General features: G+C 50.0%; 1 protein-coding gene across 5 annotated transcripts in view; it reads right to left on the bottom strand.

The window, feature by feature from the left end:
• F8 (coagulation factor VIII) overlaps positions 1-27,143 on the bottom strand; it is a 59,003-nt gene extending 31,860 nt beyond the window's left edge. The window contains exons 1-10 of one of the 5 annotated variants that reach the window (XR_012647297.1): positions 26,648-27,143; positions 20,742-20,866; positions 18,308-18,430; positions 17,445-17,657; positions 12,442-12,513; positions 10,858-10,953; positions 9,812-10,033; positions 4,072-4,330; positions 1,653-1,827; positions 189-282 (exon numbers count right to left, since the gene is read on the bottom strand). Coding sequence is in view for 4 of the 5 variants with exons in the window: in XM_075007853.1 (XP_074863954.1) it covers positions 189-282; positions 1,653-1,827; positions 4,072-4,330; positions 9,812-10,033; positions 10,858-10,953; positions 12,442-12,513; positions 17,445-17,657; positions 18,308-18,430; positions 20,742-20,866; positions 26,648-26,862 (1,594 nt within the window). In the remaining variant the exon portion in view is untranslated. Of the gene's footprint in view, positions 1-188; positions 283-1,652; positions 1,828-4,071; positions 4,331-9,811; positions 10,034-10,857; positions 10,954-12,441; positions 12,514-17,444; positions 17,658-18,307; positions 18,431-20,741; positions 20,867-25,143; positions 25,433-26,376 lie in introns of those variants that run through there. The other 4 variants (XM_075007853.1, XM_075007854.1, XM_075007855.1 and 1 more) reach the window with 4 other exon arrangements.
• Positions 27,144-27,394: the final 251 nt, after the last annotated feature.

The following is a 27,394-nucleotide window of genomic DNA, read 5'->3' as shown; positions in this document are numbered from 1 at the left end:
AAAACCTGCCTCAAAGAGAGGGCTCCCCAAGAGCTGATACAGCCTCAGAGGACATCAGTACCCAAGTACTGTGAATAGGTGAAACAAGCCCTTTACTGGAGGCTTCATAAAACATCCCAGTCCCAAAGTATGTGACATTTGCCAACAGCTCGGCTAAATTACAGTAACCCTTCCCCAGCCAGTCTCACCTTCAGAAGACTTTACTGGGTGATAGGAACTTATGTTGGTGAGCCCATGAGGGTAGATGTTATAAGGCCGGCTTGCTAGATTCTTGAACACAATCTGAAATGACAACAAACAGCAATTGCACTGAGCGCTCCATAGCCCTGTGTTTGCAAAGCTTTCTTTGTGGTCACTCATCTTCACACTCCTTGCAGGTCTTCATTCTCCCAGCCCAACTGAGTACCCACCCTCTCCAAATCCAGCCCCATTAAGGTGTCACAAGGGGAGCCTCTGAACTCTGGCACCTATCAGAGTTTTGCTCTGCTGTCGAGGAGCAAGCACACTCTGGCAGATGATTCCCTCTGCCAGTCAGTATTGTCTCCATCTCATCTGGATGGGTCTTTAGGCACACTTTGCCTTGCTACTGCAAGGGGCCTCAGGCACCAGTGTACTCCCTCCCTCCTCTTCCCTGCCTGAGGCACCTAACAGCTCAATCCCTTGTAGGCTGTGATACTTCGGTCTCATTTCAGTGGTTGGGTTTAATTTGGGGGTGCTGGGTGGTGCTACTGGTGAGACTAGGTGATCCAGTACGTCTCTCCTGGCCTTAAGTTCTGTGACCCTGACTTTTTCTGAGGTCCCAGTTTCAGTCAATCCATGGAAGAAAATGTAAATAGCAGAATTATTAGAGAGTGGGGAAATAGTATGCAGACCCATTTTACAGACAGGAAAAGCGAGGCCCAGAGTGATTGATTGTTTTAAAACATGGGTGCCCGTAATGGGGCACTGAATCCATAATAGGCTTGACTAGGCAGCCTGACTCACACAACTGCCATCTCCTTCAAAGGCAGTTGTAGGTGCATAGCATTTCTGAACATCCACTCATTCAAATAATTATGAAGGTAAGTGCCACCTCTGTTTGAAGCCTGTAGTCTCAGTTCCTTGCTCTCAGCTACACAGCAAATCAAACACACTAGCACTAGAATCTGCTGAATCACAACCTGCTCTCAGACCAGAAATCACAAGCAGCCGGTTAATAAAAGAGAACAGTGCAGTGAGATAAGCTGTGCCTGTAAAGCAGCCAGGTACTGGACATCCTAAATTAGCCATTCAATCAGCACATCGCTGGAGAAGGCTCAAGGAAGGAGGTGGACAGATTTGTCTCAGAAGAACATGTTGGAAGTCATGTACAGTGTACAGGTTCGTAGATTACTAAGCACAACTGATTGCGTTAAAGACAAGCCCAGAGGGTTGAGCCAAGTGCATCCCTCATATATTTCCACTGAACTCACTGAGGCTTTTATCTCTAGATTTCAGCAGCAGCTGAAAGAAGGGTTCTTTCTGGTGAACACCAGCCACTACCAGGGGCTCAGTACAGACTCTGTGCCAGATGAGAGGCCTGAATAGGAAACCAAGAAGAAGAACAGTAATCAATCTCCAAAGTTTCCCCTTCCCACCCCCCTACCCAAAAGCCATCTCTGTCTTTCTCTTACCACAAACTGATCCCCAACTTCTCCTTTAAGGACAGGCCCCAGAATTCCTGTGTCACGTTGATCTGACACCTTGCGCTTCTGAAAGGTCCTGTCTGTATATTCCACAAACATCACCTTCTTGTACTTGGAACCAATTCGCTGAGGGCCAGCTTCCAGGAACCGGCTTGCGTAACTCCTACAGGCCAGAGAGGGAGAGGAGAGCTGAGGGAGCCCAGGCAGAACAGAAGAGAGACAGGCACAAGAACCTGATTCCTTACTGTTATTGCCATCCTCCTTATGAATAATATCTGTCTAATAATAAAGCTGGTGTGGATGGTGGTAGTGCCTGAGCCTCAACTGGGGATCTGGCAGTGTAGAGAAACAGACTGAAAAAAAGGCCCTTGCCCTGAAAATCTGTGAAACAAAATACAACTTTGCCACAACCCTAAGATCAGAGTTAACTGCCAGCTGTCACTTCTGCAGAAGACAGGAAAAGGCTGGCCAATACACGTTGGGGTAAAACACATCACGTTATCAATACATAACAGAGAGAGAGCTGTGTTGGTCTATATTCTATCAAAACGAAAAAGCAGTTCAGTAGCTAAACTGCTTTTTTGTTTTTATTATCAATATGTGTTAGTCACCATACATCTATTATATGCATTAACCACACAATATCAATTAACAGTATGTTATGTATAAATATTTCTAGCAGTTGCATGGTCTAAACTGACAATGTGTTTCTATAACCCTGTTCACTTACCCACAGTACACCAGCAGTCTGAAAAACTAAAGTCTGCTTTGGAGTTAGACAACAGGGAGAGTGTCAGAGATAAAAATCCATTCATGGTCTGCCCCAGTACAGGTGCCTCTGGGCATGCTGGTATCCACAACAAGGATAAGTACAGGATACGTTAAGGAATGGGGACACACTGACAGCTGGGTTTGGTGAAGGGGCCTGTGTTACCAAAAACCATCCTATAGATGTGCAACTGGGAGCTCACATTCTACATAAGGTGAATTTACCAACAATAGGGCTTCCCAGAAATGGGTATCGTATTGAACTGTTTTCCTTATATTAGTATTGGCATTCAGCAATTTACTGATATTGGCTATCAGGCTCTTGTGTCTATTCCCTACCAGTGTGTTTACACCCCTGACTACACAGTTTCACAAGAGGTTTGTTATCCACACCCTGTCCTGGCGGGAGTGAGTGGCTGTAGCAAAGCAGTGCGCTTGGCATTTGCCCACTTGTGCTGGGGTCCCATGGCCAAGTAGGGTCTTTGCTTGGCCAAGTCAGCATCCGGATCCGGAAGGACCCCCTCCATTGGCCCATTGAGGCCCCGCTGAGAAGGGGCTCAGTCACTGCTAACCAGGACAGTGAGTTCGAAGAGATGGACACTTGTCCTTTAGGGGCTGGGCTGAGACTCCCCTTGGAAAGCAGAACCTTGCTTGGGGCCTTGCCAGTGAGTCTGCCCCGTCTAGTTCTGCTTAAAACCCACAGGGACCTGTGTGAGCAGAGCTACTGGGATGACTGGCGAGATTTGTCACTGCCAGGCAGTGCTGCTACAACATAATGCTCAGATTACCACTGCCCAGAAGGAAGAGGAGCATCATTAGGGGCTCATCTTGTCTTGTGTCTGGCACACACCTGTCCTCTCTGGCAAGTGGAATCATATCCCTCAGCTGCAAAAATACCGGGCCAATGGGATCCGTGGGTATCTCCCAAAATGAGCAGAGCAGCAGCACAGGAGAAAACGGCCCATCCCGGTCAATAGGACAGGATGGGCCCTGGGATTTCAGCATGGACAGCAGAGAAGGACTAGTGCCCAGCTCCCTTCAGAACTCTTCCATGAGCAACCTACCCATAGCACAGGCCAGGCTAGTGACTGCTGATGCAGCAGATCAGACAGTTCCCTTTCTCCCAGAAGCTGTGTCATTTCCACAGCCTTCCCAGCTGCTGCCAGGGACCACATGGCGCCTCATGCTCTGGTACTGCGTGTGCGGCTCACCCAGCCTTTATTCTGGGGTAGTCCTGTTCCCCAGGCTGTGGACAGTAGTGTCCATCCCTGTTGGGTTGGATTCTGAATGAGAACATTTCCCCCCAGAGCACAGGCAGGAAGCTTTGGTGCCTTGCACTCCTCAGCTGAGCATCTGCTGGCAGCAAGGGATATGGCTGCAATCTGTGGGCCCTGCTCAGCGCTCACTCCCCTGAGGCTGGGAGCGTGTGCCCAACAGAACTTAGCCTGCTCTCTTGTTGTGCTGAGCCCGCTTCTTTGGTGTAAGGCAGAAGCAGTGAGCTGCTAACGGGACAGGTCTGGCTGAGGCTTTGTGGTGGTTTGAGGATGAGGAAGAAAACACAAAGGGGGTAATGGGAGCAGCTGGCCACTCCTGCACCCACAACCTGCTCCATGCCCGGGCCATGCTGATGTACTCTCACCTGTCTATAGAGGTGGGAATTACTGGGGCATAGTCCCAAACCACCTCCTCGGCTGCAATGTAGTGGGTCCAGGTCACAGGCTCCTGCTTGGCGAAAGAGCGTGCCTCAAGCGAGGGGGAGAGGTCACTTCCATCAAACGCAATCACCACATCATAGCTGTCGCTGTAATAGTCTTCATCTGGTGCATCCAGGGCCCACCTCATCTTCATCTGCGGCTCCTCTGGGCAGACTGACACACTGATGTATGCTTCCATGCCAGCTAGATTCAAATGGACCAGGCAGAAACCACAGTGTCTGTCTGTGCGTCCCACTCACTGCTCCGGGTTACCCTGGTTTCCCTCCCTCTGCACCAGAGGGCCGTGCAGCGATCTAGCCACACTGTGTGTGTTTTGGTAAGTAGGGTGATGGGAAGAGCTAGCTGAGGTGTAGTTAGGACAGGAATGAGCTAGGTGAGTAGAAAAGGGTAGGGATCTATATGTCCATTTCCACAGATAACTAAAGACGACTGTACAGCCAACAGATTCCAGAGCAGCCAGCTGGGAGAGGCATGTACCTTCCCTGATTCAGCACAGAAGAATTAATGATACCAATGATCATTTAAGGGGCAGGAGTGATACAGACTCTACACTGAGGGCTCGGTATCCTCCAATGAATTGATTCAGCCTTAATTGCTGGATAAATGTATGTTCTTTTTGCTTCTTGAAATAATACAGAAAAGCCAAATCTGGGACAGGTTCTGCACCAAATCCAGAGGTGAGCAACCTCAGAAATTCTGTCTTGCAGCTGTCTATACTGGTGCAGCACCCCGGCATTCATGGAGTTACTCTGGGGTATCGAGTGCAAGGAGAAGGAGACTCAAGCCTGCTTTAGACTTTCTAAGATGTGCTTGTTGCCTGACTCACACTCCCGCTCACAAAGCGCAGAAGTTCCGCATGCTCCTCAGGCCTAGGGTTGCCGGTGTTGGGTTGTCAACCAGAACATGGGGTTCTGGGTGTGGGAGAGGGGAACGGGCTGTGGCAGGAGGTTGGGGTGCAGGCTCTGGTGTGGAACCAGGGATGAAGGGTTGCAGGGGGGCAGAAGGGGACTTCAGATGGTGTGGAGTTCAGAGTGTGGGAGGCGTCTCTGAACTGAGCTAGGGGATTGGAGTGTGGGAGAGGATACGGGCTCTGGGTTGGGGGTGCAGGTTCTGGGGTGGGGCCAGAAATCAGGGGCTCCAGGCTACAACAGGGAGTGGGGGAGTGGGCTGCAGACAGGGCTTATCTCAGGGGCTCCCTGGAATTGTCCTTGGCTATTAGATCTAGGAGTGACCAGGTGGCTCTGCGTGGCATGCATTGCCTCGCTGCTTCCACTTGCTGCGGCCACCCCTACACCTACCATTGGCTGCAGTTCCCAGCCAATAAGGGCGACCTTATGTCCCTGTCCCAAATATGGGACAGGGAGATATGGCGGGGAGGAGTGGCTCCTCTAAGCCCCAGGGAACTGGGAAGGAGGCAGCAGCTGCCAGTAATCCCCCAGAGCCCTGGGGAAGCTGCAGCTGCTCATGCTTCCCAGAGACTCAGGGAAGTGACTCCCACCAGCAGCTGTGCAAGCGCAGCTGCTGGTGGAAAAGGTGGGGAGGACGGAGGGCCCAAATACAGGACAAATCGTCCCTTTTGAAAAATAAGTTCAGGTGCCTTTTTGGCATCCCAAATAGGGGACCATCCCGCCCCATACGGGACGGATGGTCACCCTACAGCCCCTGGAGCTGCGGAGGTGGCACACGGGATGGGGGCACTGCCACCCCAGTGCCTCAGAGCTGGAGGAGTGCGGCAGCACTTCTGGGAGCCAAGTAGAGTCAGACGAGGAGCTTATTGCCCCCCAGACCAGACTTTAACAGCCCCATCAGCAGTGCTGAGCCGAGCTCTCTGGGTCCCCTCTTGACCTGGCATTCCTATGGAAAACCAGCCACCTGGCAGCCCTTCCTGAGTCTCCTCCTATGCCCAAACTCTCTCCCAGAGCTTGCACCCCTATGCCCCCAAACCTCCTGCCCCCTGAACCCCTTATTTCTGGCCCCGCCCTGGAACCTGCCCCCCCAGCCCAGAGCTTGTATCCCACCCACCCCAACTCCCTGCCTCAGCCTTGAGCCCTCTCCCACACTCTGAACCCCTCAGCTTTACCCCCAGCCTAGAGTCCCCTTCTGAGCCCCAAATGCCTCATCCCTGGCCCCATCCCAGAGCTCTCTCCCACACCCTGAACTCCTTATTTTTGACCCCAACCCACAGTCCCCCCGAGACCTCACACCCTCCTGCACCCCCAGCCTTGCCCCAGCCCAGGGAAAGTGAGCGAGTGACGGGGGAGGATGGACTGAGTGGGGGAAGACCTCAGAGAAGGGAGCTGGGGAAGAGTGTTTGGGTTTGTGCATTAGAAGGCCGGTATCCGGGAGGGGAAAGAGTGGCAGGGGTGAGGCCTCAGGGGAGGAGGTGGGGTTGGGGAGGGCCTGGTGCAATAGGCAAGGCAGGGGCAGACCCTCAGGGAGAAGAGGTGAGGCAGGGCAGTTTCCAGCACTCCTGCTGGAGTGCCTGGTTTTAAATAGTCTCAGAGAGGCGGACATGTCTGCCTGTATGGTCTTAAAACAAAAATGCAGTCATGTAGCACTTTGAATAGTAACAGAGAGGGAGCCGTGCTAGTCTATACACTATCGAAACAAAAAGCAGTCAAGTAGCACTTTAAAGACTAGCAAAATAGTTTATTAGGTGAGCTTTCGTGGGACAGACCCACTTCTTCAGACCAGAACCAGACCAGAACAGACTCAATATTGAAGGCACAGAGAACCAAAAACAGTAAGCAAGGAGGACAAATCAGGAAAAGATAATCAAGGTGAGCAAATCAGAGAGTGGAGGGGTGGGGGGGAAGATCCAGAATTAGATTGAGCCAAGTATGCAGACGAGCCTCTATAGTGACTCAGAAAGTTCCCATCACGATTTAAACCATGTGTTAATGTGCTGAATTTGAATATAAAAGTCAGCTTGTCCACTTCTCTCTCTAAAATGGTGCGATAATGTCTCTTCAGTAACACACATACCTTGAGGTCATTGACAGAATGCCCCATTCCATTAAAATGTTGACTAACTGGTTTGTGGATCTGGAGTGTTTTGATGTCTGTTTTGTGCCCGTTGACCCTTTGTCTAAGGGAGTTAGAAGTCTGTCCAATATACAAAGCATCTGGGCATTGTTGGCACATGATGGCATATATGGTGTTAGTAGAGGAGCATGAGAAAGTGCCCGTGATTCTGTGAGTAACCTGGTTAGGTCCAGTGATGGTATTTCCAGAGAAGATATGTGGATGAAGCTGGCAGCGGGCTTTGTTGCAGGGAAAGGTTCCAGGACTGGTGTTCCTGGGGTATAGGCTGTGGCTGTTAGTGAGGATCCTCATGAGGTTGGGAGGTTGTCTGTAGGAGAGAACAGGCATGTCACGCAGGGCCTTCTGGAGTGTAGCATCCTGATTAAGAATAGGTTGTAGGTCTTTAATAATTTGTTGCAGTGGTCTGAGTTGGGGGCTGTAGGTGATGACCAGTGGTGTTCTGTTCTTGGCTTTTTTGGGCCGATCTTGGAGTAGCTGGTCTCTGGGTGTGCGTCTGGCCCTGTCGATTTGTTTTTTTACTTCTCCTGGTGGGTAGTTCAGGTTTATGAATATTTGGTAAAGTTCTTGTAGTTTTTGGTGTCTGTCAGTTGGATCAGAGCAAATGCGATTGTACCTAAGAGCTTGACTGTAAACAATGGCTCTAGTCACGTGTGCAGGATGGAAACTAGAAGGGTGTCGATAAGTATAGCGATCAGTAGGTTTTCGGTACAGTGTGGTACGGATCAGGCCATCCTTGATTAGTACTGTAGTGTCCAGGAAATGTATCTCTTGCATGTTGTAATCGAGGCATAAGTTGATGGTGGGGTGTAGATTATTAAAGTCTCTGTGGAATTCCTCTAGAGCCTCTGTACCATGGGTCCAAATCATAAAGATGTCATCAATGTATCTTAAGTAGAGGAGTGGTAATAGGGGACGAGAGCTGCGGAATCGTTGTTCCAGGTCAGCCATAAATATATTAGCATATTGTGGGGCCATGCGGGTGCCCATAGCAGTTCCACTAATCTGGAGGTATAAATTGTCCCCAAAACGGAAATGATTGTGTGTGAGAACAATGTTACAGAGGTCAGACACCAGATTGGCTGTGGTGGCATCAGGGATGGTGTTCCTGATTGCTTGTAATCCGTCTTTATGTGGAATATTAGTGTACAGAGCCTCTACATCCATTGTGGCAAGGATGGCGTTATCAGGAAGTTTTCCGATGTTTTGTAATTTCCTCAGGAAGTCAGTGGTATCTCGGATATAGCTGGGAGCGTTGGTGGCATAGGGATTGAGGAGGGAGTCCATGTAACTGGATAGTCCGGTGGTAAGGGTGCCAATACCTGAAATGATAGGGCGTTCAGGGTTTCCAGGTTTGTGGATTTTGGGAAGTAAATAGAATAATCCAGGCTGTGGCTCAGATGGTGTGTCTGAGTTAATGAGGTCCCGAGTAGCAGCAGGGAGTTCCTTCAGTAGTTGTTGTAATTTCCTTTGGAATTCCAAAGTGGGATCAGCGGAGAGAGGTATGTGTGTTACTGAAGAGACATTATCGCACCGTTTTAGAGAGAGAAGTGGACGAGCTGACTTTTATATTCAAATTCGGCACATTAACACATGGTTTAAATCGTGATGGGAACTTTCTGAGTCACTATAGGGGCTTGTCTGCATACTTGGCTCAATCTAATTCTTGATCTTCCCCCCCACCCCTCCACTCTCTGATTTGCTCACCTTGATTATCTTTTTCTGATTCGTCCTCCTTGCTTACTGTTTTTGGTTCTCTGTGCCTTAAATATTGAGTCTGTTCTGGTCTGGCTCTGGCCTGAAGAAGTGGGTCTGTCCCACGAAAGCTCATCACCTAATGAACCATTTTGCTAGTCTTTAAAGTGCTACTTGACTGCTTTCTGTTTTGATGTAGCACTTTGGTTTGTGAGCTTCCGTGGGGCAGACCCACTTCTTCCGATCTGGAAATAGCGGGTCAGCCCCACGGACGCTCATCGCCGAACCCATCAGCTCTTTAAAGCGCTGCACTCCTGCCGCTTTGGTTTTGAAATATTACCAAGCTGGGAACCCCACCGGGCCTGGAGGAGGCCAAGACAGCCCATCCCGCGGCCACCAGCTGCCAGCGAAGGCAGTAGCGAGCAGTCAGTAGGCAGGGGCAAGCCAGTGCAGAGGTGCTGAGCTCCCTTGTTCTGGGTGTGGGCGGGCGAAGCCCAGCCCCGACTCCACCCCTCCATCCCCCATCCCCACTCCACCTGCTCCCTCCCTGTTCCACCCCACCACTTCCTGACCTCTCTCTTCACCGCCCCCACGTTGCCAGACAGCTGCTCCTCGGCTGCCGGGGGGAGCAGGGCAGGAAAGGGGGAGCTGGCTGCTGTGGGTGCTGAGCACCCACAGTTTATTCTGTGGTTGCTCTAGGTCCAGAGCCCCCCTGGGGTTGGCACCTACGAGAAGGCACAAGTCAAACAGCCCCACCCCCACTTTCTGCTCCTCTGCGGGCCAGTTACAGTATTAACCTTCGCCCTCCCGGCAGTTCAGCAGAGGAGTGTAAGTGGGCCCAGGTGAGCCTGTGCCACCTCACCCAGCTCTGATTCCAGCCCGTCCTCCTTCTCCCGACCTCACCAGCCTGACGGGGGTGGACGGTACCTTGCTGGTGGGCTGGGATCTGACAAAACATCTGGAACCGGCCACTGGCGGTGGGCATGGTCTGAGCCGTGAGGAAGGTGGCTGGGGCGATGTCTAAGGCAGCCTGCCGGTGACTCCTCACCAGAAACGTGTGGCCCTCAAAGAAAATTGAATGCACTTCCGGGGCAGTGCCCAGGCCAATGATGTGCCAATAGACGGGTCTTTTCCAGCACAGCATGAGATCTTCCAGAAAGCGAGGGGAAAGGTACCAATGAGAGAGAGGATAGCTCAGAGAATCACGCAGGTCTTGCCTCCAGTCTGCCCGCAGACCCAAGGGACTGCCCAGGACAGGTGCTAAGCTCTGGGGATCTGTCATGCCAGGATCTCTGACATGAGCTGGGAACTAGAGGTGCTCAGCAACACTTAGGATCTGGCCCATTGGCGCAAGGACTGCACAAAAGAAAAGGGATCGATCCTGGAGTGAATGGGAGTTTTCTCAATGGTGGTCGGGGCAGGCCTAGACAAGGGGCTCCAAGTCCTGGCTCGTAGGAATTACAGATGGAAAAAGGGTTGTCCATCTGGAAACGCTTGCCAACTCTCTTCACTCCCCACTGCCCCTTTTCCTGTACGTAGGTACAGTCCAGTAAAGGCACCTGGACGTTCATGGGATCCTGACTGGAATCCAGATATAACATAGCCGGGTTGTCTACTCCAGTCCTGGCCATGCAGGATCGTCCCCTGCCCTATTCCTTCAACCCTCAGCCCTTGTGCTCGAGAGCCCCAGTGCTGACAGAATGCAGGGCCCAGTTGGCTCCGCTCTGGCACACATCGAGCAGGAGACAGTCCCTGCCTGGGAGAGCTCGCAGACAAAATAAACCTGACAGGGTGGGGGAAAGGGAGCAGCAGTCCCTAGGGAGCCTCATCCACAGCCTAGCAGATCTCAGCCTCGGGCTGCTCCTGGCCTCTAGTCTGAATATCCTTCCTCCTTGAGTCACCCTCCTACACCAGCATGCGCTGCACTGCTCCCAGACCCCACTTTCTCGTCCCCACTCCCCAGCCCCCAGTACCGGGCAGAGAGCCATTGATGTAGCCGTTGATCGTGTGCAGCTGAGCCGAGGGCCGCAGAGCTCCTGTGCGGTTGGGTGCTGGGTACCAGCTCTTCTCTGCAGAGGGAGAGGCAGAAGTTCAATTGGGAGAGTTTTTAGCAAAGTGCAGTTCATGCCGCGCGATCCCCTGGGGGAGCTGAGGTGTCAGTGTGTGGAGCCCTGCAACCTGGAGTGGGCAGCAGTGGGCTTGGTCCCCCTAAGTGTCCATTCTCCTGAGCTTAGGCAGACACGCCCTGCTGCGAGGCCTTTCCAGGCCACAGTCAGGCTGCTGGTCAAACACTACTTTTTATTTCCATTGATTTAGCCTGTATGGTTGGGTGCACCGGGCTCGGTGTGTGCGGGACAGGCCCCTTCCAGAGTTCTGTCTTGTGCATTTCGGAGAGACTGGCACAGCACTTCTTCCGCACCGTCGTTCTGGGGCTCCTCAGAGAGGCCTCATTCCAGCAGACCAACTCCAGGACATGCATGTGTGCGAGGTCAGTGGGACAAATTATCATTCAGGATGTGCCAAGTATTTAGCTGGCTCAGGGCCTTAGCACATGGGGACTGTAAAAATATGTGCTATCCACTTCCCTGAGCTGGCTAGATAGAGAGATAGATAGATAGGGTGTCTTAGAGTAGTAAGGGCCAGATACTGAGAGGTGCTCAGTTGTCACTGCAAAGTGCTGAGTACGCTCTGTTCTCAGTGAAGTCGATAGGAATTGAGGTTGCTCAGCACTGGTAAATCTCAGCTCAATCTAGGTTTCCTCTCCAGGTTTGACAGCCCTGTGGTCTGAAGGCTTTTTTCCATATTCTAGAGGGACTGCAGGGGCCAGCAAACATTCTTGGCACCTAGACAATGTCAGGTGTTTCAGAGCCATGGGGATCCTGCCCTGAGAATATAACCAATAGTCCTGTGTACTGAGCCACGTGGTCAGGAGAAGATTACCCTCCAGAGCCACAGTGAAGAATCCTACATTTCAAATAGTGGTCCCGGTGTCTCATCCCTTTAACTGGCAGTATGGGTAATTGGTGCTCGGCTGCAATCAGAGGTAGGACTGCCACACAGGAGACACAGACACACCTGCTTGGTCTAGCTAGCTTGGGTGATGATAGTACTGAATCCACAACGACCAAGGCAGCAGCTTGGGCTATACAACCCCACTCAGGAACTGTGTACGTGCCTGAGCAGCATGCCTGCACAGCTGCAGATTTGTAACTTATCAGATCACAGCTAGTTCTGGTTGGTCCCATGTGCGGCAGTTATACCTCTGACATACCCAGTGTGTTCAGACTCAGCTCAGCTCAGGAGCTCTACAGCCAACCAAGAAAATAGACTTTGCTATCCAGGGCTGCCCATCCAGCACCTTCCACCAGCCCTAAAGGCAAATAAATACATTGAAGAAGAAAGCTCTCAGACAGTTAACTCCAGAGGCTCTGAGCAACATCCAGCCATGTTGGCTTTGTTTGTAATATTCCAGGTGTGGCACAAACCTTCCCAGCCTGCAGAATGTGATCACCCTGAGCCAGCAAACAGGAACCAATATCCCCATGCCATGTACGCACCTTCATCAAACACCGAGAAAAGCAACACAAATTCTTGCAATGTGCCCCGGGTTCCATCTTTGGTCAGGGCTCCTACAACAGAGAGAGAAATATGGTCCCACAGTTGAAGAAACAGCAAAAGTGGCATTGAACCTCACTCCTTCCCCTGGACACATTTCCTTCAGCTTTCTGGCAGTAGCAAAGCCACCCCTGGGTTTGTGCTGTCATGGGTGGTCTGGAAGGGATGCTCGGGAGGAAGCCTGATTCTTGCCTGCCACTGATCGTGGCCTTTGTCTAGCTCATGGAGTGATAAGGAAGCCCCCTTACCCGCAGAACCATTAGGAACATAAGAACAGACAGAGGGATGGCTCGGTGGTTAGTGCGTGGGCCTGCTAAACAGCGTTGTGAGCTCAGTCATTGAGGAGGCCATTTGGGGCTCTGGGGCAACTACATTGAAAAAAAAATAATCTGTCAGGGAGTGTGCTTCGTCCTGCTGGGAGAGCCGGGATTGGACTTGGTGACCTCTCGAGGTCCCTTCCAGCTCTGTGAGATAGGTAAGTATATCTCCATAGTGGCTGAGACCAAAGGCCCATCTAGGCCAATGTCCTGTTTTCTGACAGAAGCCAATTCCAGGTACCTCCAGCGAATGAACAGAACAGGTAACTGTGAAGCGATCTGTCCCTCTCACTCATTCCCAGCTTTTGACAAACGGTGGCTTGGGGACCCCATACCTGTCTATCCTGGCTAACAGCCATTGCTGGACCGATCATCCAGGAATTTATCTAGTTCTTTTTTGAAGCCTGTAATAATCTTGGCCATCCCAACATCCTCTGGTGAGGAGCTCCTCAGGTTGACTGAGCATTATGTGAAAAAATGCGTTCTTTTTTTTGTTTTACACCTGCTACCTATTGATTTCACTTGACATATTGTCCTGATTCTCTCTTGTGCCATGCAGGGCTTTAATTAACCACCTGAAACAGCCCATTTTATCCATACCTGTGCTGTGCTGGTGTGACTGACCCCCACCCCGTGCTTTAGGGGAATTGGGTTATGAATGTAAATATGCATAACTCCCGAATGCTTTGGACGACTGTGCTTGTGACCTGTCATTTTCAATGATACAACCTGTGGATCTGTAACTCCTGGTTTTGTGCCATGTGTCATTTTTGTAGTTAGAGTTACAAGAATTGTCTCCATATTTGTGTTCGAATGTTTGTCTCTGGGAAGACCTCAGCAGGAGGTGTGGCTGCCCTATTGCAAAAATACAGTTTGTGCGGGAACAACAGTACTTAGCCAACAAAGGGCCTTTAATGGACGGCAATCTGCACCTGAGGATCCTGGCGGTCAACCTGCCATCCAGCAGGCAGGTAATAGCTGATTTCCTAAAAATGATTGACAAGTGACCTGCTCATGTGACAGCCTCCATCTTGGAGTGCACTCCTATTCAGTAAGAACAATGGAGCCCTCCACAAGGCAAAAGTATAAAGAGGGCCCTGGGGTTTCCTCCACTATTGGTCTTCAACCTGCTTTGGAAATTGCCTGACACACCCTAAGGAAGAGCGAGAACTTTTCGGGAGACCAAGGTCAGGATAAGATCATTTATGACCTGAACATTTCACCTGACATAAGGGCAGTTGCTTAGGGTAAGAACTCACAAGTAACTAGATTTTTAGGGGAACAGAACTAGCTATGCATTTTCTCTTTTGTTCAGTTCTCTAACTCATTTTGATCTGCTTGTTCTCATTGATAACCGCTTAAATCCTACTGTTTTGCTGAATAAAAACTCTTATGTTTCTAATCAAACCCGGTGTAAATTAAAACAAAAAAGCAGTCCAGCAGCACTTTAAAGACTAGCAAGATAATTTATTAGGTGGTGAGCTTCCATGGGATAGACAAAGTGGGTCTGTCCCACGGAAGCTCACCACCTAACAAATTATCTTGTTAGTCTTTAAAGTGCTACTGGCCTGCTTTTTTGTTTTGATAGAATATAGACTAACACAGCTACCTCTCTGTTACTGTCCCGTGTAAATTGTTATTAACCCAGTGTGCACATCTCCCTTGCATTGATTAAAGGGGCTTACCTAATGAGCCCTCCCTGGGCAAATCATTTGCACACAGAGAGACAGATTTATTTGGGGGTTTGATCCATTTTGGGGTTTGATTCCCTGGATGCTGTGCCCTTGAACTGCTTTCACTCAGAGCTTCAGTTAAACAGTGCCTGCATTGCTCTGAAGGGGTGGTTACCCCAACTCTGTGCCTGGGCTGCAGGAGACCAGAGGATCTGGCTCAGCAGGATAGGATGGTGGGGAGACCCAGACAGCAAGGAGATGGGTGTCAGTGGCATCATTGGTACAGTGGGGAACATCCCAAGGGGGTCTTCTGTGACTGCAGCTCATCACAGCTGGCATTACGTTTTGCTCCTTCACAGCTCAGGTGCTGCTGAGAGTCATGTAACACGCCAGCAGGCCTCAGAGAGCAGGAGTGGGAACTTCCATTCCTGTAATACAGTCAAGTTCCCATCCCTTTGTTACAGTCTGTTACAACCTTAAACCCCGCAGACATAAACACCAGACACCCGTATCAGCCCTGACACCTGCCTTTGAACGTGGGAATCTAGAAACCCGTAACCAGGGCAACCTTGGCTTCAGCCCTGTGAGAACACTATAGGTGGCTTTGAGCCAGTACGCACACACCCAGTAAACAGCTAAGGGATAAAGTCACGGTAAGGTCCTGCCCCTAGCTGAGTTTCACCAGGGACTCTCAGTCTCAGGGGGTGCCTAGGCCTTTTCCCCCAGCTGGATCATTTTCCACCACAGCCCCGATGTGAGGCCCTTCAGGACTCAAACTCCCCATGGCAGAAGGGACATAAGCGTGCCAAAGTGCCTCTTATCCAGTCATATACGTTCCTGTCATGCTTTGCTTGCTAATGTGTTCCTTGTGAAGCATGTGTAGTAGCTTGGAGAAGGTAAGCTTAAAAGAGTATCGCATCCCTAACAGGCTCTGTGTTGAAGCAAATCCCATAATCCTGTCCATTCTTGGCCTTGTGAGTTGAAACTGGGCACCAAGTTTTAGCTGGCAAAAGGATCGTGCTTTGAATAGGCAAGAGTATCCTAAATTTGGCTCGGCACTGCACGTCCTACATCATCCATGCATGATCTTTAAAACCTTGCTGGCCTGGCCCCCATCTTGGAAATCAAATTACCTGTGTAGAAGCATTTAGACTTACTTGGCATGAGTAAAAGCATCTAAAAAGGTGGACAAACATCCACATCCTGATACCATTGCCTCTGTACTTGCTTTGGAATCTCTAGGAAACACTGTTACGTGACTGGATTTTTATACTGGATATGGAAGCCATTGTATGTGTCCATTGTTCTCTTGGCCCCAGACTGCATGCCGGGGGGCCTGTGAGGTGTCTAAGCTGATGATGCCCTGAAACAGTGTATGCTACTTACATGTCTGTGCCATGTTGGTAGGTAGAGTTATGGGTTTTAGCTCTGTAGCTGTACTAGCAATGCTTCAGTGATAAGATTCACAACAGGAGGTGTGAACTCAGCCCCAGTTGGGATATTGGGCTAAACAATGGGATGGAAACAAAGGCTCAGATGTCAAATCCACACCTCAGAAATGTGGGACTGGTCACTGGGATGCAGCCCACTGAATCAGGTGACTCTGGACTGAGCAAAGGGATTGAAATCAGATACCCAGACCTCCATCCCACCTGGCATGTAAATGACTGGAGCATGCTGGCAACAAAAGCCACCAATGGCATTGTGCCAGAGCGGCTCACCTGGGGCAGATGACATTGACCTTTAAGGGCCTGATGGGAACAAGAGAGGGTTTCCCCCCAGCCCCACCACAGAAAAAGGTACAAAATGGAACGGGCCTGGCATCATCCATCTTGGAGGAAAGTTTTTTGTCTTTTGTCCCTGTTCCTGTTCCAAGGATCCAGGTCCCAGCATGCTGACTCCAGCTGGCTGGATCTATAATTCTCCAGTAACTAAGACTATGTAACCTGGAATCTTACCACTCATGGGGTGGACTTTCAGAGGCTTTCAACAATCAGCAGATAACATCGCTGGCTACATCAATAGCTGTAATGGGTGTATGTCAAGTATTGCTTGAACCGTTTTTCTCTCTAACCCTGGTCTTTCTTTTGTTGTTGTTGTTGTTGTTAACAAACCTTTAGATTTGAGAGTTTAAAGGATTTGGCTTTTGCATGGTGATTTGTGTAAGATCCAAGTGTAGATTGGCTGGGGACTCGGGAGAATCTGTGCAGTGTGGTGAAAGGGGTTTTAAAAACCACTCACCTTAGTTGGAGGCTGTTACTCTGGGCTAGTAGAGCAGCTGGGAAGTCTGTGGGTTTGCTTGTGTGACTTCTGGCTGGCCAGTGATGCTGGCGGAAGTACCTTTGTGTCTGATTGGATTTGCCTTGGTGAGAAGGAAATCCCCGCCTGGGGCTGTAAGTGGTCTGGTTTTAAGCAAAGAGACCCTGGATTGATTTCTCTAGCTGTGCCCAGAAACCCCATCCTATTACAAACATTACGAATTGTTTGAGGAAAAAGATAACCAAGTTATTTCCAACTCCAAAGGGTGTTAACTTTCTGGACTGGGAATGGATGAAGGCACCCTTTGGAAAATGTATCAACCAGAAAATATGTCAGTCACAACAGATGTTATTCCTTCCATGGATCCTGTCCAGACTTCCCTCTAATTATTTCCATCCATGTGCAGAATAAATTTTGTTATATGCACAAGGCAGGTGTGGATGTGCACTCCCCATAGAAACACAGGCTGCTGGCTGTGAGGGGCTGTGGGCGCTCTGCTACCCAGCTGGGCAGCACCTGCATTTCTCCTGGGCAGCCACCCACCCAAGTGCTCCACTTACAGGGAATGCTGGTTCTGCCTTTATTTGATGATCAGTTTAAGGCAGATTCCAGTTTTCCTTTCAGTCACGATCAAATAATGAACAGTTGATTTGGATTCAACCACCCACTCACTTTTCCAGTTCCCGGTTCCCTCACCTGGCCTGCAGACAAGCAGGGCTCCAATCAAGCCAGAGTTGATGTCCTTCACGCTGTCAGTGTAAGAGAAGTAGGAGTAGGTCAGACATGACGAGTCAGACTCTGTTGGTCCTTGGCCTTCTAGGATTTCCCAGACATACGTGTGGGTCTTACCAGGAACCACCTTGTCATCTTCTTTCTCTGCCTGGCTGGTCTCATCATTATACCCTGCCCCTAGAGCCAAAAGAGATGCCTGCTCATCACTGATGACCTCAACTCCACTGTACCCCAAAACTGGCACCACAGAGCTGCCCTTTGTTTTATTGTCATCATCCTTAAAACCCGGCTGGGCAGCCCTTCGCTCATCTCCTTCTCTGTGCCTCCCTCCAGACTCACTTGCCTGTCATCTGATGCCTCTGTCGGATGGGTAGATCGGTGCTCAACAGCCACGTAATGGGCGAGCTCATTATCTGATACTTGTCTAGTTTAAAGCAACTTGTTGCTTAATTAACTGGATACCAGTTTTCTATATGATGTGCTGAGTTCAAAGTGGTGCACTAGAGAACCTGTTATGATTTCCCTTAACCAGTCATATGGCCACTCACCTCCCGACGGCCCTAACCACCATGGTCTCTGCACACCCACCACAAGTGCTCTCGTTCTCTCTCTCCCTGTGTTCCCTCCCCCCAGGGACCCAGCTGGGTGGTCAGGCACAGGGCTGCTGTTGTTTGGTTTCAGTGCATCCACGAGAACGAGGGAAAGCCCAGGCAAAGGGGTTGCTTTTCCACTTAGCTCTGAACACAGCACAGTATTCTTCTGCTTCCCGCCTCTCATATCTCACACCCTCCTGCAAACAAGCACAGCGTGGGCAGCACCAGACTTACCCTCTGAGGCTTTCCAGTAGGTCACACCCACAGCATGGAGGCTGAATGGGCGGGAAGCCAGATTCTTAAAGGTAACAACCAGCGTGTCATAGACCTCGGCTCGGATGGTGGGGCCCAGGAGACCTGGAAGAGGGAGAGCGCTGAGGGCAGGTGCTGCATGTGCCACCGACTGAGCTCAGACGAAAAACACCAGGGGAGTAACGTGTATGCTGAAGGGCACGACAGCGGCCCAGGAGCATGAGGCGCTCAATAACTGGAGAAGCCACCACAGACGTGGTGGGGCTGGGAGACATTTTTGCCAGAGGCACTCAGAGGCTCCCTATGTTGTGGTTCCTGTTGCCATCACCATCTTCAGGCGTCCTGCTGGCAGGCCTAGGAACAAAGGGCTGGAGAAAGGACCTCTCTGAACATCAAGTGCAGCCTCCTGCTGTCTCAGGCAACCCCTCGTAGCCCAACCACAGAGGCCTCTGGAGCCAGCAGAGGTCCCCAGGCAGAAGTGAGCAGGCTGCTAGGGGGCCCAGAGGGAACCCACCGGCTGCCGCCACCTGTTCTGCACAGTGTCAAGATGGGCCCGGGGGACAGGGGCAGGGGCAGGGGTTGGGTGGTGCTGGTGGCCTGTGCTCAATGGGAGGTCAGACTAGATGATCTGGTGGTCTCTTCTGACCCTGGGCTCTGCGATGCTACTGCAGCATCGCAACGTGCTGTTGGAGCAAAGCCGTACCGCCCCAGATGGTTACGAAGGTGCATGAGGGGGAGGATGCTGGCCTAGCTGGCAGGAAGCCATGTGCAACTACCCAGGGACAGAGCCCAGGCCACAGCACCGAGCGGTTTATGGAGACTGGAGGAATGGCAGGAAGGTTGAGAGGGATCCCTGTGGTTCAGAGAAGGGGCTGACAGCGTTAGAGCTTAGACACGGAGTGATGTTTTCCAAAGCCAAGTCCCACCGACTTTCCGGCGGACTTCGGGCCTGTCTGCGATGCAGTCAGAAATGTGATTGCAGCATGCGAAAGCCTAGCCCAGCCAGCATGGGCCTAACACTGCAGCAGCAATGGCTCCTCACCTGACACATACTCGGGGTTGCAGGCTGGCTTGTACGGCCCACGTTGCTACAGCTTCACTGTTGCTGGTGTAACAGCGAGCTAGACTGGAGCAACCTGGGTTGTGCCTGCCTGCGCTGCTCTTACACATCTAATTTCTGTGTGCACCGGCCCGAGACTCCTTCCTAGGTGCTGAACTCGGCTCTGAAGATGGGCCTTTGACTCCAAAGACACCCAGAGTGGCGGGAAGGATCGCTCAGTGGTTTGAGCATTGGCCTGCTAAACCCAGGGTTGTGAGCCTAATCCTTGAGGAGGCCACTTAGGGGTCTGGGACAAATGAACTTTTTTTTTTTTTATGAAAAAAGGAGGGGTCAGGAACAGCTCTTGGTCCTGCCAAGAGAGCAGGGGATTGGACTCCATAACATCTGAAGGTCCCTTCCAGTTCTATGAGATGAGTATATCTCCATAGGAAACAGATTTTAACCCTGGACAATAATGTCCAACTCCAAAGGAAACAAGATCCCACCTGTCTGCTGGAGCTAGAAAAAAATTATCTGAGAATAAGCAAGGGGAGGGTTTCTTTAAAGAAAAAACATGTTTCAAAAATATCAGTACCAATAGGGCTGTAAAGCGAATATAATTTAGCAATCTGCTTGAAGAGGTTTAATTTATTGAGCACTTTTATAATCTTAGAGGCTACATGTCACTGACATCAGCCTGTATTGTGTTAAAAAAAGACCCCAGCGAGGCAGGTGACCAAAACAGCTGCAACAGCACTTCAGCCTGCGAGACATGATGTTTGTATCAATTTCTTGCCAAGCTTGTCCATCATGCTAAGGATAACAAAACACATATCAGGTGGAGAGAAGAAAATGTATTTTTCCACTAAGAAATAAACATCTTAAGGTTTCAACGAATTGTTTCTCCTTAAGGCACTGAAAGTTGTGAACGTTCAAAAATGTTATAGTGCAGGAACAGCACAGTGGAAATGTTGATGTGAACCAAGGAAAATTAAGTTGGGAAGATGCTACTGCTGCATCTCCTTCTTGTACCAAGTTTTTGTTTTTCAGATGGTAGCTTGGTTCACCATTGCCACATCATATATTGCAAAAACTAATGTTGCAGTGCACTGCAAGTCATTCCCACGTCTTGCATGAGAGGTGGCTGCACTTTGAGGGTGGCCGAAGTGATCACTATGTAGAATTTGGGATTATTTGGCATGAAAGGCAAACTATCAATATCTATTTTCATCATGGTAGTATATATCTCTAGTTAAAACTACATCTGCCTAGATTCATTTACCATTCTCCTCACCACACTATCGAGTAAAATAAAGATCATTATTTGTACATAAGGCTATAGATCCCTAGCTTAGGGATATCAGCCATTCTCATTACCCATCCAGGCTGGTTTGGGTTTGGTTTGCGTGAAGGAGGAATCAGTATATTCCACAAACACCGCCTTCTTGTATCGTGTGGAACTGCTGGACACAGGTGACTTTTGGTCTTCCATCCCTGAGGCTCTGCATCAAAGAAAAAAAAACAACCTAGCACTGGTTGTACAAATCCATCTATAAAAGGTTTGCAAATACCCTGTTCCTCCCTCTTCCCCAAAAGATCACACCCTTGTGTCAGTTCTAGTCAGCCCCTGCTCTGCTACACCCTGGACATTTCCCTAATCCCCACTGCAAGAGTTTTTAAACTGTTATTACTAAATTAGCTGTAATACAGTGACAATGAGTCATTTTCAGATTAAGATGCATCATAATGAGATGTTTTACCATTTTATAAAATACACGCATGCCGACTCGATCCAGCCCCAATCAGTACGATTGATCGATTGACTGTTGTGGGAATTGCTCTGTATGAGGTGTTAAGGGTCACTGAGAAAGATAAGCTACACGTAAGCCATTATCCAAGGACGCATGGGTGCCAGATTTTCTCACACATTTCTGTCTGCGTAGTGTAAGCTGCAGGCACGTCTGATACACCACGCCAGCTCAGAGCACCTGGCACATCTAGTCTAGCACCCTCTTTCTGTGGGAGCCAAACTCTCCTGCTTTAAAGGAAAGCTCTGCCCCCCCGCCCCGCTCCGCCCCGCTCAGCTGTGGAATGCTGTTCATAAGGCCCCTGTCCTTCCAAAGCAAAAGAACCTTAGACTGACTGGTTCAGGTGGGCTGAAATCATGGATTTGGAGTCAGAGGAGCAGAGCCCTCATTTTCCTGTGTTTGTGCAGTGCCATGGACAACGGAGCCATGAGTCTCACTGGGAATTTACACTGGGTTATAATTAGGATTGGAAGGATTAGACTTGTATCATTAAATGTCAGTTAATGTCAATTTCAATGTACTCATACAAACAAAAGTGACAATATTTCCATCGATAATAATGAAAATGTACAGATAAGTAAAGAAAGATAAACACTGCTGGAGAATGTATTAGCATTCCATCTACGGGTATTTACTTTACATATTGAGTGGTGTGAGGTTCACAGTTTGTGTTCTGACACTTACAGAGCTTTAACTGGTTTTAATCTCAATATCTACCATCACTAAATAATGAGTGCCAGGCCCTACCCCCATAGCTTCCTGTGAACATTTAAACACAGAATAGAAAGTTACATAAAACCCATAATGCTGCACAACTTTGAAAACAGAACTAGCTAAACATAGAAAAAAGCGCATACAACAAACATTGATGATCTGTATCAAAGTTATGTTTTGAAAGATCAGCGTCTCGCAGTGATAAGTCAGCCCTTACCCAACCCAGATGCTAAGACATGGAGCTGTGGCCCCTGAAGCCAAGCTATGCACAGACAGGTTGATCTGCAAGCAGAAACCCTCAGATACCGAATTTTTCATTAATGTTTTCATGCTGTGGCCTCTGCCCTCTACCGGCTGCAAAGTGTCCAGCCCTTTTCTGGGGAGGTAAGCGAGGTGGCGCATCCCAATGAGCTTGCTCAGGAGCAGGAGGTGAGATGCTGAGCAGTCAGCTATGAAGGTCTGTTAATGCAGGTCATGACAGTGCATTGCTAGCACACTTAGCCACCCTTGGCCTGACCAAAGAGTTTGCAGAGCCCAAGGTGGCACGCTGACCGCGGAGTCAGGCTGGTGGACGCTACAGTCAGTTGGAGTGCAGGACCCTGAAGGCACAAGGCTGAAGGCTAACCCTTGTACACCTTGCCCTAAGGCCAGGCCTGGCACCCCCCAGACAGCCCTGCCCTATGCCCAGGGCCTTGGCAGACAGTACTCCAACTCTTGTCCTCTCTGGCAGCCAGATCAGGACAGCTTTCAGAATTCTGCTTAGCATCAGAGTGAGGGCCAGACACTCACTAAATTCATACTGTTGCGATGTGCACCCTGGTCACTTAGCAATGAGGTGCTGTGGCATCGTGAGGCATAAGGAAGCTGTAATGCATTGAACACACTGACTGCATTCCCTGGAGCGACTCCTGATTGTTCTAAGCTGCTTAACAAACTCATTATCCAGAAGAAATGCTGTAAGTTTCTCTGACTAACAAAGCTCTGGCTATCTCCAGGGGTTACAGAGGTTGCCTTATCAGTCTGAGCCCAGGCACCATTTCCAGTAACAACTGCTCTCACGGAGTGCAGCAGAGTGTTTTCTTTGGAACACAAGCCAGCTGCTCTTTCCCGGCCGAAGAGCTGGAAGAGATTCCTCTCCCCTTATGACTAATCCTTCATTTGTAATAGCATTCGCTGGCTTCATGCTTCCTACAGGGGAAATGGAAGGGGACTGAGTGACATAGAAGGCTGGGAAGGGCCAAGGTTCCAGTTACATTCGATGAATTATACATCTGAAAAGCTTCCCCACACCCTGCTGAGTGACTGGTTCCCAAATCTGCAGTGAAAACCTCTCCATGCCACCCAGCCAGAACGTCTACAACTTGGTTTGGATGGCTCAGAGAGTATGAGATGAATTTTGTCTCCACAGCTTATTCAGTCATTGGCCTTGATACAGAGCCTGCCAGTCAGTTTCAGTTATACTGTGGTTTCTGTTGCTCCTTGCCACTGGCAATTCAGGCCACCAAACTCATTTCAGGTTAGGCACAATACTGGCAGGTTGCCCTCCCTGGGTGATGTGCTCCAGATGTGAGCTGGCAGCCCAGAGATGAAAGGCTTTGGTCACTGCACTGAAATGAGTCAGACCCTTTGAATCCTCTTGCCAGGAAAGTCTGGGTTTGGTGGCAGTTGTAAAAGCAATTCAGAGCTGTAAGGCCTGATCCTGATCTCATGTGTGCTGGTGTAAGTCAACGGTCACTCCACTAGCCAAAGGAGGGACTGCTGGCTTACCGTACAGGTTGAACCTTTCTAGTCCAGCACTCTCTCAGCTGGCAACATCCGTGGTCTGGCAGGATTTCAGTTAGCCAGACAGCCACTCATCATGAACATGGCCAACTTTTCCGGGGTCCCAGAAAGTTTGTTTCCAGCCACCAGTCCTGGCTCTCTGTGTTCTGTGCTGTTATTTAGCTGTAATTTACCCCTGAAAGTCTTCTCAGAGCCCGGTGAGCAGTGGAAGTGTTGGTAATGTGCTAGACAATATTGACCTCCCGTGGGCCAGCAAATTGTCTCCTTCAGCACAGGTCATGTCCAAAGAGTGTCAGACTAGTGAGCTTTAACCTATAGTACACATGAGACTGCTAGTATGTATTACGTGGCATCTGGTCCTTAAACACTGTGACTAGGGAAAGTCAGTTCTGCAAGGAGATGCCACTGCTTCACAAACACCAGTGCCGCTTTTGCATTCCCTGCAAGCATCATTAACAGGAGCAAATCCAGGAACTGAACGGAGTCAGGCTGGCGCTAGAGCAGGGGCAAAGTAAGAGTTTGGATGGCCAAGCTTTTTGGCAGGACAGCTTATCCAATCAGACCACAGTGGGAGTCGGACTAAGTGAAGGCAGGTCATGCCTGGAACAATTCCTCAGCATTTTTAGGCTTCCTTATCTAGTAATTTCTTCAGAGCTCTGAGGCAGCCAAGGTAAACACACTGCACTGTTGGCATGCCACTGTCCAAAGTTACTGTCCAGTCCTCCTGGGCCAAAAGACCAGGAGGCAGAGAAGAGACTCGCACCTTTGATAGGATGTGCAGAGAACCCGTTCCCTGGCCCACGCACCCCAGTGAAGGGGACACCTGTCACTCATCAGGAGATAGTCTCTTGGAAGGCAAGAAGGGAGCTAGAAACAAGGGACACCAGCAACAGATAAGAATTTCCACACGTCTGCACTGAGGAGGTTAGTTTAGAAAGCAGCAGGTGAGCGTATCTTAGCTGTTTCGCCCATCAAAGTCCTCTAGGCACATCGCCAGGAGAAGACAGCACACAAACATCTTAAGGCACCGCTCAGCCCTAAGTGGGGCATGGAACCCACATTTGTAATGGGAGAGTGCACCCAGTCATCCTGCCGCCAGGGGGTAACTTCAGCTGGTGCCCATCAGCACTCTCAGAAGCTGCAATGTTATTCACAGAATGGCTTTGGCCACTTGTCAGGACAGCTCTCCTGCTCCCCACCCTCCACACCTTCCCATCTTCCTGGCTTCCTCGCAGACATCCCAGCCCCCTCCCTGCCCTCTTCTCCTGGCTAACCCCATTCCCCTGCTGCCACACCCCTCCCGCCACCTTTCCTGTCTCCCACCGCTTCTCCCCACTCTCTGGTTCCTGTAATTCCCCCCTCCCCAATTCCTAAGCTCTTTGCAGTCAGGCCAGCTGAGGGCACTCTCTCCAAGATACTGTCTGGGCACGGCAGGGGAACACCGAGCACGAGGGAGGAATAGCCTCCTGACTCACAGCTGTGGTGCTGGTGCCAGGGCAGCCTGGCACAGCCATGGCAGAGAGACTCTTGCAGCCCACCGAGGGCACACTCATTTGCTCCAGATGGGGTGGTGCATCTGCAGTCCAGTCACGCACAGGAGCTGTGAAGGGCTAATGCATGCTCAACGCAGACGGCAGCTTTGGAGAATGCAGCGGTCCAAGGCTAACAACTCTCTACGGAACACACGCACGCTGTAATCGTTCAAAGACTCGGTTTTGGCCAGTTGGGACAGATTTTCCCAGAAAAAGCAAAAGGCACCTCTCAGAGCCCAGCACAACCTCTCTTCCAAATCTTCTGTTTCTGCTCCAAAGTACCGCAGTTCTAGAAGCTCCCAAACCAGCTCTTGCAAGCAATTTATTCACAGGGGCAAAGGGCATGTTTCCCTTCTACTCTCATTCTTGGAAATGGCCAAACTGCTTCTGCTAAAACCTTTGAAATATTCCACTTGAGACAGACACCCAGCATGGAAAACTTCAGCACAAACAGTTACATTTTGGCAAAATTATAAGCAACTAAAAACAGTTCTCATGGGAAGTGTCGGCCAGTCTTAAGTAACAGCATCATGATCAGACCCCTTGTAGCCTGCGGGACAGGGAACGCATATTTTAACATATGAAAAAGCAAATCAGAACCCCACTTAAGTAGCAGAGCGAGGAAAGCGGGTATCTAGCTGGAGAAACAATTCTTAATTTATCCAGCAAGTTCTCAGCCATATATACATGAACTAGGAAAATGCACAGGACAAGTCAGAATTAATAATAATTACCCTACATGAGCTCAGCCTACAACCCCAGCATCACAGCAAAGGGTCTTGCTAGCTACACATGCAAATTCAGAATTAGCCCGTGTCTTTTACACCCCCCGTGTGTGTGCCTGGATGAATGTGTGTACGTGTGTGTGTCTGAGTGTGTGCAAGAGTGAGTTTGTGGGTCTGATTCTCTGTGCCTTGGTTCATGTGAATCACGTGCAGTATTTACACCTGTGCAAATGGAATGCGAAGTGTGCGTGAGAGTCAAGTGAATCAAAATTCTCCCTTCACCCGTCCTGCTGGGAGCATTCGAGATGCACTTTGCACAAACAGCCGTGATGACACCAGGTGCAAGGCACTGAGAGAGTCAGATTATGCGTGTTCACACGTACATGCAGAAACGCCCTCCCACGCAGACGCGCACCCTCACTAAATCACACACACAGATGCACTCCTGTACCTTCAAGTAAATATACTCCCACCATTGGATGCCCACCAGCTCACGTATGCACAGAGGCAGCTATGCACATGGGCAATCACATCCACAGGCTCCATGCGTGCCTCTGGCTGTGTCCACCCGCGTGCATGCCTCTGTGTTTCCAGCTGCCATATTTCTCTTGGGACCACCATCCCCAGCATGATGCAAGCTGCTGCCTTCTTCCAAGCCAAGGGGAGAGCTCCCTAAGGACATTATATCACACATGGCACATTTACAGCACAAATGGTGTTACCCAGCTGGTGCCTGCAGCACAGAGAGCAGGCTGCTATGCACATAGTCCCAGTCTGTCTCCATGGTGCCAAGGTAGTATCTCCTGGTGATTCCAAAGCTCTCCTGAAAGAGACAGCCCAGCAGAAAGCAGCACAGGGCTCCTTCCAGCCTGGTGACCCTCATGCTTCGGAGGCAGAAGAGATTCTGATTAAAACAAGAACAAGGTTTATCTTCCATCCAGTGTTTCAATCCCCAGGAAAAAAAGAGGGGAAGCCGGCAAGCACAGGCTTGGTCCGACTTCTGGAAAGTTTTCTGATGCCACTAGTTGAGGAAATCAGTGTGACCAGAGCAGCACAAAGGAACATGCGTAAGCAACAGGATCTGGCTCCTGGCTGGTATCAACAGGAAGAGAGGAAAAAACAAAGGGAAAAGGGAGGCCACACAAAAGCTTTAACTTTTCCCGGTCTTCAACACTCCAGGTCCAGGGCATGTGTTTGTATTCTGATTTGTCAAAACTCTTGGAATGATTTGCAGAAGGGAAAGGTTGTGACAAGGGGAATTTAGGTCTGGGATCTGCCTACTCCCTCCCTCTCTGTCTCTCAGCCATGAAGGAAAAAGACCAGTGCATGGGTCAAGTTCAGCTTCCCACAGTTCAGGGAAAGCAAGATGCTTTACTCCATACGCAGCCAGGATGCAGACTGGCCTAAGCTGCATGGGGGTATGAACGCTGTTCAGATCCAGGTTTTGGGTCCACCCATTACACATACAG

Source organism: Carettochelys insculpta, chromosome 13, assembly GCF_033958435.1.
Source record: "Carettochelys insculpta isolate YL-2023 chromosome 13, ASM3395843v1, whole genome shotgun sequence".
NCBI classification, from domain to species: Eukaryota; Metazoa; Chordata; order Testudines; family Carettochelyidae; genus Carettochelys; species Carettochelys insculpta.
Note: the sequence above shows the minus strand (reverse complement) of the source record. Positions and strands in the feature narration are given on the sequence as shown.